This window comes from Daktulosphaira vitifoliae, unplaced genomic scaffold, assembly GCF_025091365.1.
Source record: "Daktulosphaira vitifoliae isolate Bord-2020 unplaced genomic scaffold, ASM2509136v1 Scaffold_4, whole genome shotgun sequence".
Lineage (NCBI taxonomy): Eukaryota > Metazoa > Arthropoda > Insecta > Hemiptera > Phylloxeridae > Daktulosphaira > Daktulosphaira vitifoliae.
This window is the reverse complement of record NW_026099575.1, coordinates 17,762,889-17,780,512: the sequence shown is the minus strand read 5'-3', so window position 1 is coordinate 17,780,512 and position 17,624 is coordinate 17,762,889. Positions and strand designations below refer to the sequence as shown.

The 17,624-nt window shown below is 27.9% G+C and overlaps 1 protein-coding gene across 2 annotated transcripts in view; it reads left to right on the top strand.

Annotated features, from left to right (window-relative positions):
* The window catches only part of LOC126903618 (glutamate receptor 1-like), a 101,902-nt gene that overhangs the window by 74,233 nt on the left and 10,045 nt on the right, over positions 1 to 17,624 (top strand). For both annotated transcript variants that reach the window (XM_050681935.1, XM_050681934.1), the window contains exons 7-15: positions 220 to 384; positions 2,177 to 2,410; positions 5,998 to 6,105; positions 6,659 to 6,775; positions 8,431 to 8,545; positions 11,427 to 11,521; positions 12,125 to 12,552; positions 14,865 to 15,063; positions 16,384 to 16,628. In XM_050681935.1, coding sequence (XP_050537892.1) covers positions 220 to 384; positions 2,177 to 2,410; positions 5,998 to 6,105; positions 6,659 to 6,775; positions 8,431 to 8,545; positions 11,427 to 11,521; positions 12,125 to 12,552; positions 14,865 to 15,063; positions 16,384 to 16,628 — 1,706 coding nt within the window. The remainder of the gene's footprint in view (positions 1 to 219; positions 385 to 2,176; positions 2,411 to 5,997; positions 6,106 to 6,658; positions 6,776 to 8,430; positions 8,546 to 11,426; positions 11,522 to 12,124; positions 12,553 to 14,864; positions 15,064 to 16,383; positions 16,629 to 17,624) is intronic.

The following is a 17,624-nucleotide window of genomic DNA, read 5'->3' as shown; positions in this document are numbered from 1 at the left end:
ATGGGCGGCTTCATTTGCCGAGCTAGAGATCAGTTCGGTAATTGGAGTCGCCATCCTTCTCTTTGGTGACGAGCTAATCACCCGTCCGGAGTATTAATGGTTAAGAAACTTCCTCCTTTGGCGGAGGCCCTTCTTGGGCTTAAAAAAGCGAAAAAAAAAAACAATTGTAAAATGTATTTAAAGATTGTAAAAAAATAATTAGCATTCAATATTTTTTAGATAATGGATGATCATTGGGAAACAGAAGTTATAGAATATGGTGCTATTAATATTACTGGATTTCGAGTATTAGATGTAAATGAACGATATGTAAAGCATTTTTTGTCAGAATGGAAAAAACTTGATCCAAGTGAATCACGAGGTGCTGGAAAAGATACAATTTCTGTGAGTAATTTAATAACAATCGTTTGAAAATACCTTAACATTAATGTTATAATAAGTTTTAATTTTCGAAGTCTTATTAAACAAACACAAATCAAATTCACGTAGCAAGTTATCAATTAATTATTTCACTGTTTACTCTTATTAACTTAAAATTTACAAACTGTCCACATGAATGTTACACATTTTCAATTTGTAACATTCTATTCAATCTAAAATTTGATTATTATTTTTATTTTAAATAATATTAGCCACAAGTGTTAATTTTTTTTTTACTTAATTAGGCAATAAAATAATTTTTCTAGTTTAGTACAGAGTTATTTGAACTACATTTAAACTAATAACGATATACTAAAATAATACTGTGGGATCCTTAAGAACAAAGTTGTTTTGCCTCAGGACACCTATAGCCAAATCCGGTATTTTAATAATTAAAATTAAAAAAATTAGATAATTTAAATTAAACACGTACGAATAAAATATCCATTTACATGTAAAAATATGAGGTAAGATTAATCTGATAAGCAAAACTCTTAAAAAAATATTAATTGAAATTCTTTAAATAATACAACATTTTTTAAATTATAATAACTATATATAATTATTATTACCTTATATATTTTCTAAGTTTTTTAATTATTATTATTATTATATCTGAACCAAATGCGTAAAACAAAACTTTAATCGTCAATTTTTATTTGATACTTAAAATTATTAAAAATTGTTGTTACATGTTTTTGCTCATACATTTGTATAAAACACAATATTTTTTTTGTTTCACTTTAATAAATTATGAAAAGTTAGTGAAATAAAAACTTTTCTGCAAAATGAATATTTAGTATTATTGCATTTAAACTTTTTTAATTCTTCAACCTACATTGTCATCACTCTTTAGTTTTTAAGAGTTGTAGTTGTTTTTATTTTTGAATAAATATTTTGAAATACAATGATTGTATTATGTATAAACATAATTATTATGTTTAAAGTAAAATAATTTCCCTTAGGAAATTGAATAAGAATTTTTTTTTTCGAAGCGCAATTTTTTCAAAGTGTATTATCTTTTTTATAAATTTCATCCGCGGAACAAATAGATGGAAGAAGCAGAGTGGTGCAAAAATATGAGTGTAATTATTTTTCGTATAAATCAAGAAGGAAAATTTTCCTCAGTGACGTAATTAATTAATTAAAAAATATGAATTATCCCTTTTGATTATCAGGACCTACAATTTAATAATTAATTTTTACCATTTGGGAATATATTTATTTAAGTTTTCTATGACTACTGTTTTATTGGACGTAGCTTTACGATTTCAATTTAAATGACCCGCTAGAAGTACATACATATATTTTTCGTTTTACCATTCTCTTCTTAACCACAACGTTGTACGAAAATGTTCCTCTATCAATCATGAGCCAAAGCCTCACTGACAAACATGATCGCTCAACCATTTCATCCATGAACAACAACAAATCAATCACACTCAAAAATATCCCTGCATTGTCCACGTTCATAAACCTTCCATATATGTGTATATCTCCTTTTTTGTCTACTACAGTACAGGGTTTAGGTCCCTGGTTAATTTTTTGCCCATTTGTCATGATCCGCGCATCGGATTGTCGTCAACTGACGTATTGCTAGCGTTTCCACACATATTTATATAAACACACACACCTCATATTTGTAACGTGAAATCCTTGTAGTGGACCACCTATAAATACGCGTAGTGCGCTATACCAGAGCTTTACTCTAATGATGGATCGAATTAAATTTTTCTATATTTTATACTTGGAACAGGCCCAGGCTGCATTAATGCATGACGCCGTGTTAGTATTGGTTGAAACTTTCAACAAGCTACTGTGGAAGAAACCAGAAACATTTAAGTTGACGACCAAAAGGACGTTGATTAACGGCAATTCTACTTCGTCTAGTTTTTCACCCTCCCAAGTATTGGGATTAGACTGTAATGCTGGTCATGGTTGGGTCAATCCTTGGGAACACGGCGAAAAAATATCACGATATCTTAGAAAGGTAAGCCATTTGTTACAATTTTAAATTTCAATTTCTGACTTCATTCAACAAAAAATAATATGTTTAATCGAATGTTTTAAAGAATACATATTTTGTAAGCCAAAGAAGTCTCTGTTTGATATAAGGACGTTGTAGTTGAGATTGGGAAAATTTGAATTTTTTTTTAATATTATAATAAATTTAAAGAGCTTTAATTCTATAAAAGTTGTTAGACGTTCTGGAAAATTTTTGAACATTGAGTCGAATTAAATTTTTTTACATTCCTAGGTCACTTTTAAATCCTTCCTGTACGTAAGTCTTACATTGAATTTGCACAAAATGCATACCAAAAGAAAAAATATTGCCTTTAGTTTACTGTATTAATATGTGTTAATTAAGTTGTGTGATTATAAAAAAAGTTATAGTTGTTTTAAAATGAAGACAATTTTTTTGAAAATGACATTTTTAGTAATATCCTAATTTTTTTAAAATTTTTAAAATTATGGGTTTTTTTTTTTTAATTTTTGACTCTGCTTAGTTTAATTAGATTTAAATCGGGTTCTTTTAATGTAAATTTATTACAAGAGGGTGAACTTACAATTAGATAGAATCCCGTTTTATCTCATTATTCAACATAGATAAACACATTATTGGTCATAGTGGAAATTGGCTACCGAAAATACATTCACCATACTTTTCTTATTTAATCACTTTCTTATTTAAAAAATTTCCTGATACAAATTAAGAGGAGTTATAGTTATCCCTATAAATAATTTTGAAGTAAAATAAAAGATAAATTTCTAGTCTTTTTTTCTATCAAAAGCATTTCTTTATTGCGACTTAAATGAAAAACTTCAATGATATGTTTGATTATTTTAACTATTTTAATTAAAATTATTTTTATGTAAGTAATCAAAAACTAATTTGTGCATTCAAGGTATAAAATAAAAAATAATCTTGTTTAGTGTTCGCAATGAAAACAAAAAAATATTAAAAACTGAACATAAAATAGCTTTTGTAAAAAGTACTTTGCAAGTACGTTCTAACTTAATTACAAAATTTTTCTTTGTACTATTTTCTTAGATCATCATTACTTGTATTATATATATATATTTATAGAGAGAGAGAGAGTGAGAGTGAGTTTTATGAAAGGTAGTTTTCATCCAAAGTGGTATAAATGCGCATGAACATCTCATTGTATAATAACATTAGCGATATAATCCCTCTTTTTTTTTGCTTTCTTTCTTCGTCAACTTTTGTGTGTGCTCTGATATGTTTTTGGCTAGTTGTGTTGAGTTTTTAATTTCATCCCTTAAGTGAAATTAGTGAGCCTTAGATGAGATTCACCTATTGCCAGCACTAAGCTTAGGTCGTCTGCACACGTTCAATCTTCATTTTCTCTAACACTGCCGCATTGTCGACTTAAAGGCAAAAGCAGTGGAAGGTTTTCGCGGTAGACCAGCGTGGTGGTAAGTTGTCGTCTTGATGCTCAGTGCATCTGTCTTTGTCACCTTTTATTATCTTCTTTGAGCTACCACCTACACCACCAACCTTTGAGGTAAAAAGATCGCCTATCCTCTCTAATAAGATTTAACGTATAGTGCATCATAGCAATATGTAGCTGAGGCTTACGACACTGATAATAAACGACGGGACATTATCCCAGAAGACGGCACAAGAAGTTTGATGACGGAGATGTGAATAAATCTGTCGGCCTCGCCGGTCGTTCTATTTCGTTCAAAAACTATACTTCTAAGATTTTTTTTAATAGTCCAAATTTAACAGCCACCAAGTTAACGTTGGTGGGTAACGAAAATATAATGATATGGTTTTTATTTTTATAGGAATTCGTTAAAATAATAATTCTTCTAATTTTCTTGCTATTCAACTTACGTTTTAAACAAAATTCATATAAATGTTTCAGGGGTATATGATTATTCATAAGAAATATCAAATTGTTTTTTCCTTAGTGATTATTTTTATTTTACAACGAATATGTTCTACTAAAATGATAGTAATACAATGATTAGAAATAATGTTGATTGGTGTTATTTATTTCTATGAAGAGAGATGAGAAAAATACTTAGTATTATGTTGAATTTGAGCAATAAATTATCTTACTTATACAAACATTGAATTAATGACATTAATTATGGAGTAATATTACTCCATAATTCCTTTGCTGAAGATCAATAGTAAATTAGTAGAATAAATAAAAATTGTATAATGTTGTTTACCTTATTGGCTTTAGTTTTAATGTTATCTGTAAGGAAAACTAGATAATTTTTTACGTGTGGGAAAAAAGAACAAATTTATCAGATTATTAGTGTGGAAAAATAACCGTGACCCGGAAGTATGAACATGTTTTCCTGTATGGCTTTCAACTATCATCACGATAAGTCACGTCTATACCATAAGTAGTCCCTAGAGAGGGTTCTTTTTCTAGAAAATCAGTTTTGAGACTAAACTTAAATTAATGACTTAAGCTAATTTAAAAAAATAGGTTTTCGTGCGCAATATATTTATATTAACTGTCAGTATTTTTCAGAAATTCACCGGTAATATTTTAAATCATTGTATATTTCTTAATATTTTAATAAAATAAAAAATGCAATTAAATCAGAATTATTTTTGAATACTATATAAAATAGTCTTCTTCTTTTTCCTTGCCTTTATTCCAACTACTTGGGGTCGATCCTAAACTTTCACTTGACACGATCTCCCAAATCATCTACTCATACATCATCTGTCCTCAGATTACGTTCAATAACACCCCTTCATCCCATTTTAGCTCTTCCACTACCTCTTTATTCTTCAATTTTCATTTCCATAATTGTTCTCAGAGCTTCTGATTCCTCACCTCTTATAAATAATCATCATGTGAAATAATAGTTGACAATTTTTAAAAATGTATGTGTATTTTAAAAGTAGCATATGTTTCTATTGAAATTTAGCCTTAATATGCTAGTACTGAGCTAATAATAAAATCCTAGTTAAAATTATATGGAAAAAATTACCATAAGAGCAACAGGTTACAAGTAGTATTAATGGGTTTTGTTATTATTTTTATAACTTATATTTAACACGAGGAAATTCCTTAGTAAATTTTTAAAAACTAATATTGATTTTTCACATAATATAAGTATTTTTACTGTACATTGTATTCTATTTTTTAAATTACACCAATAAAATTCAGTGTAATGTAGATAATCTGAATTTTTCAAGATTCCTATTCTTTGAGATCGTTAAATAAATCAATCACCATGCCAGTATTTTACTCACAACAGTCTAGGCAAGTCACGTATTTTATCAGTACTACGTATACTACTATTTTGTTAAATGAATTGAAACACCGTTAAAAACCTTCCCAAAAGATTTGTTTTTTTGCCGGATTATTAATTGAATCGAAAAAACCCAATGGGTATCCTCTTCCATTGCCATAATATCGTCGATTAAATAACAGTCACCATTTTTCATTGAATATATTTTTTTACACCTCTGTGCTATTAATTATTTTTTAAATCGACAAAGCACATTTATTACACACACAAAGCCATGTCTACTGTAATCCTACGAATCCGGCTATTAATTAAAATTTTTTTTTATAGGTGGCAATAGAAGGATTAACCGGACCTATAATGTTTAACGACGATGGAAAACGTTACAATTACACATTACATGTGGTACAAATGACAATAGATAGCACAATAACAAAAGTAAGATACCTTAAGAAAAAAAGTTAATTCTTTTATATATCAGTTATCTTTGCTATTAAATATTATCTATTTAATTTATGGAGTAAATAAATTCTTACGAGATATATTTAAATGTTAATTATGCTAGTTTTGTGGAATAAAACTTTAAATGAGGCAATATTATTACATTAAAATAACAGTATGTTATTCAACTTTTCTTAAATGTATTTTTTTAGTATATATTATTCAAAAATTTTAATTAATAAAATCATTTTTGTTAGAATTTCTAATAAATACCCCGACGTAATCAACTTATGTGCCATGATGTGTTTTTTGTATACAAACATATTGTTTTGTAATTTACTAAAACAAAAATAGATTTTGAACAATTTTAAATTAAGAAAAGCAATAATTTCTCTGTTTAAGCTTCTAACAATTAAAAAATGTTGATATATTTAAAAAAAAGTTTAGTCATTTTGTGACTTATACACAACGATTTGTAAAATAAATAACATTAATTGATTTGATAATAACCTTTAAGTGTGATGTACATGATTAATTATTGACATTTCAGATAGCAGAATGGTCAGATACAGATGGTTTTAAAACTGTCATTAGTAAACCGGAGAGGGTCCAAACATTGGGTCACCCACATAAAAGCAATGCCACATTGATCGTGTTGACTATAGCGGTACGTGCACATTAACATAGAATAGATGTACCATTCTATAGTTTTATGTTAATTAAATTTAACTGAAAATACTCAGTTATTAAGGCAATTTTATCAATGATAATCGTGCGATATTTTAGAAATTGTAGTAGTATGTATCGTTGATTAAAATTCATACTGATGGATTCAATAAATATTTCTTAGTATGCATCTACGATTAAAAAAAATAAAAACTTGAATTAATAATGTTGAAATAATTTGTCTAAGTATGAAGATCTTTATTTTATCCAACATAAAACGATTGAGAGAGAAAATATTCTTTAAAAATATTAAATATACCACGTCAGTCATCTATTTAATTGAAATACAACTTTTGTAGAAACTTTCGACATTATCAATTTATGATTATAGATTAATATGAAAAGTAAGACAAAAAAATAAATTATGTAAATGTTATTGGAAAACTAGCGCTAAAAACACTTTATATATTGACGGTGTAATTGAATCTGATAGAAATCTGAAATAATTATTTTTTTTTGTAGCTTAATATAATTTTCTTTGTTACGCCTTAAAAAACGGGAATCATAAGAATTTTAATAAATCGATAATCAGTGGCGCCGTCAGGTGTCGTAACTGGTTATTTGAGAAATAGTAAAGCAATACTGAAAAGAGGGTGAAACTGATATTGTCAGTCTGATAATATCAATAATTTCTATAAAATAAGTATTATACAAATTTTAAGGATAATTAAAAAACTTAAAGGAAACTTGGTTTATAAATGAAATGTAATGTATAACTATGTATAAGTATAAGTGTAAATAGTGACCTCTCCCTAGACGTCATTCACTATTGACACAATTCAAATAAAACTACAGGTCACATTCATATGTTTTATCTTATCTACAAATAACGGAATTGGTGACTTACGATAACGAACTAAGATTAGATTATCCAAATCAATTGCCATCAGTCAGTAAAAATGTTTATTAATTTACTTAGAAATTTAGTTATCTGCTTTCTCAAATGTTATAGTAAAAGGGGGAGAAGGAGAGTTGATCTCCCTCTATAACAAAAATTATTTCTGTGTTACTATATAAACCCTTAACTTAAATGGGTGTTAACTTAATTTTTTTAAATGGTAACATACATATTTAATTAACTTGCAAAATAGAAAATTATCTTAACAAGAAAATGATTAGTTGATAACAACTTTTTGACCTGAATTTCAGAATTTATTAACAATTTAAAGTAATGACTGGAAGTAAAAGTGTTGCTATTTTTATCACAAGTCATTCCTGCCCGTACTTTCCGTCCCACCTAAGTATAAAATTGAGAGTAACATCCTGTCATTACTTTCAATTGTATATAACTTTTGAAATAGTAGTCAATAATTGTTATCGACCCGTCATTTTCTTAATTACATTATTTACTATTTATAATAGTTAATTCAAGAAAATAAGTAATTGAAATCTGATTTGAAAATTTAAAATTTCAAAGTTTGCTTAATAACAAACAAATTAAACGGACCATGATTAACTTTATACTGTCTAATTATGTTGTGAATTCATATTTTTGAGATACTTTCATAATTAAAAATTACAGTGGCACTGTTGATTTTAACTAGTATATTATAATATACTGATATAAATAAAAACATTTTTTTATTTATTCATTAGGAAGAGCCTTTTATTATGTTGAAAAAATCAGGAGAAGCTGTTAATGGAAACGATCAATTTGAAGGATATTGTAAAGATTTGGTATCACTTTTATCAGAGAAAATTGGAATTAAATGTAAGTAAAATAAACAAAAAATGTTACTAACATTAAAGAAAAAATTTCATAACTTATTAATTATGTAAAATCTAGTTTTTAAATTATAAAATCAAAGTAAATAAATTGACCGTTAAATAATAAATAAATGTTTAAAACTAAGTAGCAATTTGTCAGTTATCAAATATATTTCGTATTAATGATAGAATTAGTAAAAAATATTTATACTATTTGAATCTATAGAAAATGTACATAAAAGTTCATGTAGTGACCTTTCTTTTTGAGATTTTCGTAAAAAATATTTTAGTACAGTTAATTTTTTCATTTTAAAAAAATTTTGACGAAAACCTATAAAAACTTCAAGTTTTGAATTATGTATTTTGAATTATAATATATATTTAACATTTTCTTAATTTGTTTTTTTTTAATTTCCTTGTAATATTATAATATATTTGTATTATTTAAAACTTTACGAAAAGTACTGTTCTAAAGAGTACCACATATCTATCTGATACAGTCTCTGTAAGTTAATGATTAAGTTATTCTCCTATTATTTTCTATTTTAGCTTTTATTATAATGCATTGATTTTTCAATTTAAATTAATAGCTTTTTGTTACCTGGTACAAACTATTCAATCACGATGTATTATCTTATCTATCTTTTGCAGTTTCATTTCATTAAATTATAGAATTATAGTCTTTGTTTCAAATGTTTATTTTCATATAACTTTTAAATGGAATAAGATCTCATTAGGGATAACGAGATCGTTTTTTAATGGAATATTTTTTTAATATGATAAAAAAGTGTAACAGTAATAATAATTATTATAGTGTTAATTGTTAATACATAGTCTTTGAGATTATTTTATTTAGACATCAAGTAGTTTTTGATATAATTATAAAAAATTGTTTATCATTTGTAAATCAATAAAGTTCGATACAAAAATTATAATATAATGTTAATCACATTCAAAGTAGCTTCTTTCGCTTACTACATAACATTGCATAAAAAATTATTGAAAACCTTTGATACATACATATATCGAGGGGACCAGATCTAACTAACTTTTATAATTTATGCGCCTGAATAACTATCAAATATAAAATTGATCACTTCCAAATTAAATAAATCACCTTGAACACATATATGTATATAGAATCATCAGTAAGTAAGGAAACGGGTATTATTGTTCTCATTGTTTGTAACAATTGACCTGTGTCTTACTTACTGAACACTCTGTATTTAAATCACAGCTTTTTCAAAATACTGATGCCAATAACTTTTAATAAGATTTTTAGAAGAATTAATTATTTAATTTTTATGTCATAAATCCTTTAATTTTGGACATTTTTCAATAAACCTTATAAAAAATAACTTTTCAATAAACTTATTATTTTGTAATAGTTTGAAAATATAAAGAGTAAATCTAATATGTAGTAGAGGTATGGAGGTATAGACATACTTTTTGGTTAAAAATTATTAAAATTTTGATTTACATATACATTTTTAGAAACTGCTTCTACACTAACTTTTTATTTAATTTCGTACCAAAATGTTTAACAAATTTTTTAATTATGAATCTAATAATTAAATCTGAAATTCTTTAATATAATATTTTGTAAAGGTTTTAATAATAAAATGTTGATTCTAAAATATCTCTAATAAAATGAAGGCAATTAATATTGTTAGTTAAATTAAAAATATTGAATTTGGTTGTATAATATAAGTAAACATTATTAGATATATAATAGTTACTTCTTGAAAAACATTCAACAAAATTGTCATTAAGTTACAAGATGGCCAATGTAGAATTCAGAGAAATTTAGTGAAAAAAATCTATGCTTACATCATTAATCTTTTAAAATAAAAGAAGAGGGCTGTTTATAAAACAATTCAAGAGTCGACTGGATATTTCAGTTAAAACTAATACAATTAACTTGGTTATTGTGGTCCATTTATATTTTTAAGAATTTCACTGAATTTTTTATTCGAATCTTACATCATTTATTCATTATATGTAGTAAGTGAATTAAACTTCACATAATATGTGGCCCCGAATTTTACCAACAAATCTCACATATATATTTAAATATCCTTGTAAAATTTAGTAACAATAATAGATATCTTTGTGAAAGTTGGTTGTGTGATAAGGTTAANGAATTTCACTGAATTTTTTATTCGAATCTTACATCATTTATTCATTATATGTAGTAAGTGAATTAAACTTCACATAATATGTGGCCCCGAATTTTACCAACAAATCTCACATATATATTTAAATATCCTTGTAAAATTAGGAACAATAATAGATATCTTTGTGAAAGTTGGTTGTGTGATAAGGTTGAGCAATTTTTTATTAAGTTTAATGAACATACTATTTTATTGTAAATAAATTGTTATCATTCATAATAAATTATATTTAAGTGGTATTTATATACAAATACAATATTGTAATATCTACCATTAAAAGTAATAATTAATGTAATAATTATAGTTATTATGAATAATTTCCCCTTAAATATTAAATATTTTGTCTACTTGCAAATTATTTTTGTTTTCAATACAATACATATACTTAATTATTACTTAATGAATCTATTTTCAACCATTAATAGGCCTTTAGAATCAATGTATTTATGATTGCCTTAATTTTATTTTAAAAAAATTCTCAATTTAGGCTGAACTATTATAAAAAAATTGTAGAATGTGAGAAAACATTAACTTGGTAAAATTGAGAAAAGATAAAAAGAACAAATGTACTTAAAACTTCTGTTTTGATAATTAAGTATTAATGCATATACAAAAAAAATATTCGTAATATTCAAAGTTTGAGTAATTTTAAGGTTTAAATTAAAGCTATACCTCAATTAATTTATTAACATTATTTTTATTTTATTACAGATGAATTCCGATTAGTAAAAGATGGCAAGTATGGTATAGAAAATCATGACATGAAAGGTGGTTGGGATGGTATGATTGGCGAAATTATAAGAAAGGTAAATTATATTAATTAATATTTTACCTTATATATATATATTAATTAATATATCGGGAACTATGAACCTAGTTTCTTTTTACGTCTAGTAGTATACTAGACATATTATATACATTCTAGTATAGATATATTATGTACATGTCTTTGATTACATGTCATCAAAGACTTTTAAAAATAATACCATTTATATGTGCGTCATTGGAAGAAAAGTAATTATAAAAGCTATTCATTATTTTAGAAACCAACTAATAAACTATTATTCGATGAATGTATAATAATTTCTCAAAAACGAACAATTATAATTATAGTCGTTAGGAATGAAGTACTTCAGTATTCATATTGTTGAATAAATTTAATTTTTTTATTGTCACGTTTGAATTCCTATTCACTTTACATTCTCTAATGAGCTCACAATCAAACAAAAATTCAAATTTTCCTTTAACATAAAAATATGTATTGAGTAGAATAAACTTATTCACATCATTACAGAATAACTGTTAAAAATTTGATGTACCTCAACAAAACTGGGGTTATCTCTGCGTGTGCTCCAATGTATGTTTTTATTGTAAAAATAAAATTCTAATTAGTGTAATTGGTTTTACAGGAAGCTGATTTGGCAATAGCTCCTTTAACTATCACTTCAGAACGGGAGAAAGTGGTTGAATTCAGTAAACCGTTTATGTTATCGGCGGTGAACATAATGATTAAAAAGCCAGTCAAACACAAGTCAGCAGCATTTAGCTTTTTGTCTCCTCTATCGCGGGAAGTTTGGATAAGCGTTGGATTCGCTTATGTAGCAGTGGTGATTGTTATGTATGTGGTATCGCGGTTTTCTGCTCACGCTTCGGCAAGCGTACACGTCAGACCGGTGCACACCACTTATGGTATTAGTGGGAGTAGCAATGGAGGCCATGAACTTCAACAAACCATTCCACCCCCTCCTCGGTTCGTCCATAACCCGTTCACTTTGGCCAACAGTATGTGGTTTGCCATAGCAGCTATTACCCAACAAGCCTGTGACATTGCGCCAAGGTAAAATTAGTCTATTCTAATCACTCGAAATAATCAAATGAATTATAGTTATAAACAGAGTTACCCCGAAGCAAAAAATTTAGGAAATTGAAAAAATTATTTTTACCGACTGAGTATTTTTTTTTTTTTTGTGGCAACCTTAAGTGTTAAGAAATTATCGACTAGAATAATATGATATTGATTAGTGTGGAGTGTGACACTCCCAGGTCATTCATTGAGACGGTTCTGTTTACAATGATTAATTAATTTATTAACTACTAAAATATAATAAGTGTTTTTGATATCATCATCATCATCATCTGTTAAAGGCAATGCCTTGTCGTTGAAGCCACTCCTCTCTGATTGACGCCAAATTCTTCTGTGAAATTCGATATAATTTTTTTATTAAATTGATAAATTGTTGATATAATATGTTATATTTTTAGGCAGTTACTCTGTATAACTTGAGCAATATATTGCTGAATATTAATTTTTTGTAACGTTAACAAGTTAGGTAGTTGTTTTAAGAATACAAAAGGAGATAAAATAAAATGCAATTAAAATTCGTTGGTGATAAAAATACTAGATATACGCCTAGCGCTTTACGGTTTAGAGGTTTGGTTAAGCTTTTGATTAAAAACGTCAAATGTAATACGATATTGCAAGCGAAATGCGGTTAAGTTTACCGTGTCGTTTCTCTCTTTAAAGCATTGTCTTTTTGTTTAGTATTTTTTGGACATTTATAATGTCACGATGTAAAAACAAAAAGTTGATATTTCACTCTGAACAATATTCAGTTAATTGGTCAGGTGACACGCGAGACAGATAAAGACATCATTGTGAAAGCAAAACAAAGTATCCTGAAAACAATTCCGCGGATCCATTAAAATTACATTATTTTTACAACGTCTCGGTCTCTTTGAAACGTAGGCAGCGTATAACGAAATTTCACATTGCATTGTACGTGTGATTTTGCACTAGTCCAACTTTAAGGGTATCGTATTGGCCTGGTTCACGTAAGGTGCGTATAATAAATTATCTGACCTTCCAACAGTATGTTGTGCGTACATTTTCATGAAAACCGCAACGGGACCAGAGATATACTAAACCTGCCGGACAGCCGAATCCACACGAACCGAGTGCTAACATAGTTTACATGTTAATTTATGAAGCGCTGTTGAGACAGAAGAACGAATAGCACTCGGACCGGAACAGTCGTAAAATTCATTGAAATCCCCTTGCCCAGCCCAGTGGAAATTTCGAAGTCGTTGGCCACACGGAATAGAAATATTAGTCTTCTTGTCCCCTGAACATACACCGTAACTATACCGGCTAGCGGACCATATGTAGCGCAACTTTTACAATCACAACATTCTCTATCTCAATATTAATATTGTTTTTAGGAGTAAAGTTTTTATGCTCGCAAGCGACTCCGTTTAAAAACCAATTAAGATTTAGAAATATTTTTTATTAGTCGGCATACCGGTTGTTATATGGAGGATGTTTTGCATTACAGCATATTTGCGTTATAGTTTTGATTTGTTATAGAAAACATCAAGTATGGAGGCCCTGAACACGGCGATTTCAAGTAGTTGACTAGAATGAATAATGTAGTGTATTATTCATTATAACGATTTCAGACGTCAAAAAGACCAAAGTCGTATTATACTCGACTAAAATACGATGAAGATGCAACTTTGCCAATTTAGTTGTCTAAAAATGTAACATTAGTGTTTACTTAACCGCTTGAAAACATTAATATAATGTTTTGACATATTCGGCGGAGTGTATTATATTATCATGAAAAATACTTTACCATACGTACCGCATAACGATAACTCTATGATTTACGCACGTTCCAAGTGTAGTAGTTTTGGAGGTCTCTAGTTTGCACTTTTCAAAAGTTTTATAGCTCAAGTTTTTTACATGTCGTATAACCAGGAACTCTGTCATGTATTATCCCAACAGTCGTTGAAAACTATTTCCATTTCGGAATGTCGAGTAAGAGATCTAAACGTTTTATTTAACATTTTAGAAATTACATTTGCAGCGTTCAACTTGGCAAACATTTGTGTGTACTAGAAATTCGATTAGGACTATGACCGTTAAGTACGTTAATTATTATTTATTTGAGAAGTATCCTATGAACTTTAAATTACTCGTACAAAGTTTTTTTATGTACTATACAAATGTTTAAATACAAAATTTACATTTATTGAAAATAGTTTTTGCCGCAAAAATAAGAAATATTAGTAAAAAAAAAATTTTCTTATCAATGTACATAAATAGATTCAAGTTAAACTAAAAAACAATTATTTTTTTTTTTCATACAGAACTACACCGGGCCGAATAGTCGGAGCGTTTTGGTGGTTTTTCACGGTCGTGTTGATATCATCATACGTATCCAACTTTACTGCATACTTAATTGTACAAAAAATGGCGACTCCAATTAGTTCACCTGAAGATTTAGTATCACAGACTGACGTCGAGTATGGTGTTCTATCTCATGGGTCTACCCGAGATTTATTTAAAGTAAGCAATGTTGTAAAAATTCGTTTTTATACATTATTTACATAAAGTTATTATTTAGTTAAAGTTTATAAGGTGAGTACTTTTATTACTTTGCCTGCTAAATTAGTAGAAAATTATTTATTCATGAAGTTGTTAAACAAAAATTTTAATTTCTCGTCATAAATATCCTATTTAAAATTTTATGTTATGAAACTTGTTAAAAATACTCATATTAATAAACTTTTTTTTATCCGTGCTGTTCAACGATGAGATATTATTATAATTTTTTCGCAAAACATTATACCAGCCTACTAGATACGACTGGTGCCGACGTTTGAAATTGCTCTTGATACTTGATTGGGTTTCTTAATAACTTGTTCACCCAGCGATTTCTACTCAAAACGTCAACACCAAACAAACCAACGTAGAAATAAATTATTCGCCGATATCATTTTATAATTTTTTTTTGTATGGTGCCAATTGACTGTTTTCCAACCGTAACGGCCTAAAGGTGACCCCCAGGAAGTGAATAAAAAATACACCTGTATTCATACATACACAAAAAAGTGGTAATATAGACTTTTCCTATAACGAGTATAGCTTTCGAGTTCTATCGACTGTAAACCTCTAGTGGTAATGTTTTTTTTAATGGTCGAGAGTAGAAGAAAAACTTTTCGTTTCGGCCCATTCGCCATAGTACAGTCATTCCTTAACCACTTTTATTCAACATAAAATAAAAAACAAAATTTTCTACAGAGTAGAAGAAAAGAAAAATACCAGTAAGAAGAATATAATCGATTTATCCTCAGCCACTCAACGAGTGATTCGAACTATTTGTTCAAGTGGTCTTTTGCAACATTAGCTTAAAAGGAAAATCTCAATTCTTATTTATTTATTTTATTACGTAAAAAAACGGTGTTATTTTATGTATTCATCATACAATCAACTCATCTGTATAACTGGAATAACGCGCTTCAAAATTAATTGAGTTCATTTTTTAAAGTTTAACTTAATATTTTTTTGTCATATAATAAAATAACTTTTTAAATTACTTTGTTTGAGTGTCCTAGTCTTCTAAAGAATGTTTAAATTACAATAATTTATACGATCAAACGTATACAGCCAACTCGTATTGTAACTATTTATTTTATTTTAGAAAAATCCCTAAAAATGTTTTAAATAATTCCAAGTTGCGCGATTAAAATATTATTTGACAGATGATTGCCAATTCACAAAGTATATTACTTAAATGATTATATTATTTATATTAAGAAAATTGTTTAGTTTAACTAGTAGTAAGTCATTATAAACATTTTTAATGAAAATTCATCGGTATTTCAGAGGTCTCAGAGTACGTTGTACAGCAAAATGTGGCAGTTTATGAGCACTAGGTCACATGTGTTCTTAGACTCATACGAACAAGGTATCCGAAGGGTACGAAGCTCAAACGGCAAATTTGCCATGCTCATCGAGTCGCCTAAGAATAATTACGTGAACCAGAGAAAACCGTGTGACACGATGAAAATTGGTCGCAACATGGACGTCAAGGCATATGGTATCGCTATGCCGTTAGGATCTCCATTGAGGTAAAATCCTAAAATAATTCTTACGAATACAAACATAATTATGTTCAAGCGTATCTTCTGCACATGAAGTTCTTATACGCATGGACTTATGAATTTATACGTTTTACATAAAATATGTACCATCGTGGTCTATTGGCAAATCTCGTTTGGGGCATTTGGGAAATAAGATCACCGACATTCCGACACGGGAATATATGTGTATCGAGCTTGTAGAGTTTTCGTGGTTAGATAGCAAGAAGAGGGAAATCAGAGTAAGAAGAGAGACCTAGAAAGAATATTGCTTGCGTCTTTCGGTTGAATGACTTCCTCGGATTACACTCCGCAAAATCACATTTCCAAGACCGGGACTGATATGAAAAAAAAAAAAAAGAAAAGGAAACTCAATTCTCAGCGTGACACATTTTTGAACATAAAAAATATATCTATACATACACGTCTCGGAAATAATATTTGTAATAACCACTGGTTAACTGACATGATTTTTACCAGTCAATTTTCCTTTCATACGCAAGGCATTTTCAAAGGTTTGCTCGTAGAAAATGTAATTTAGACTCTTTGTGCTGTCGAAATACAATTATAATTGATTAAATCTATGAGTATAGCAGAGAAAATATTATAGGCTTGCCATAAGCTTGTTAGTATAATTCAATACAAAAAACTTTCTTTTTTATTATACAATTTTCTAAATTTTTGTTTTGCTTGGTGAACATGCAATTGTTTTTAATGTAAATATATCTTATTATAAACTACTTATTTGATGATTAGGAATAAAAAATATCAATTTTGTAAGTAAATATTGAATTTGCAAGCTCGGAACATAATGATCTGTAACTAACAAGTTTCACTAACAGCCGCCAATTTTTCAAAATCATCTTGATAATGGATTAGATTTATCCATTCTCAGTTAAACATTAATCTTGCGAAGACAAATAAAACACTATGTTGATCATTGTTGTTAACAAAAGTAACTTTCATTTTCCTTATTGAAATATTTAA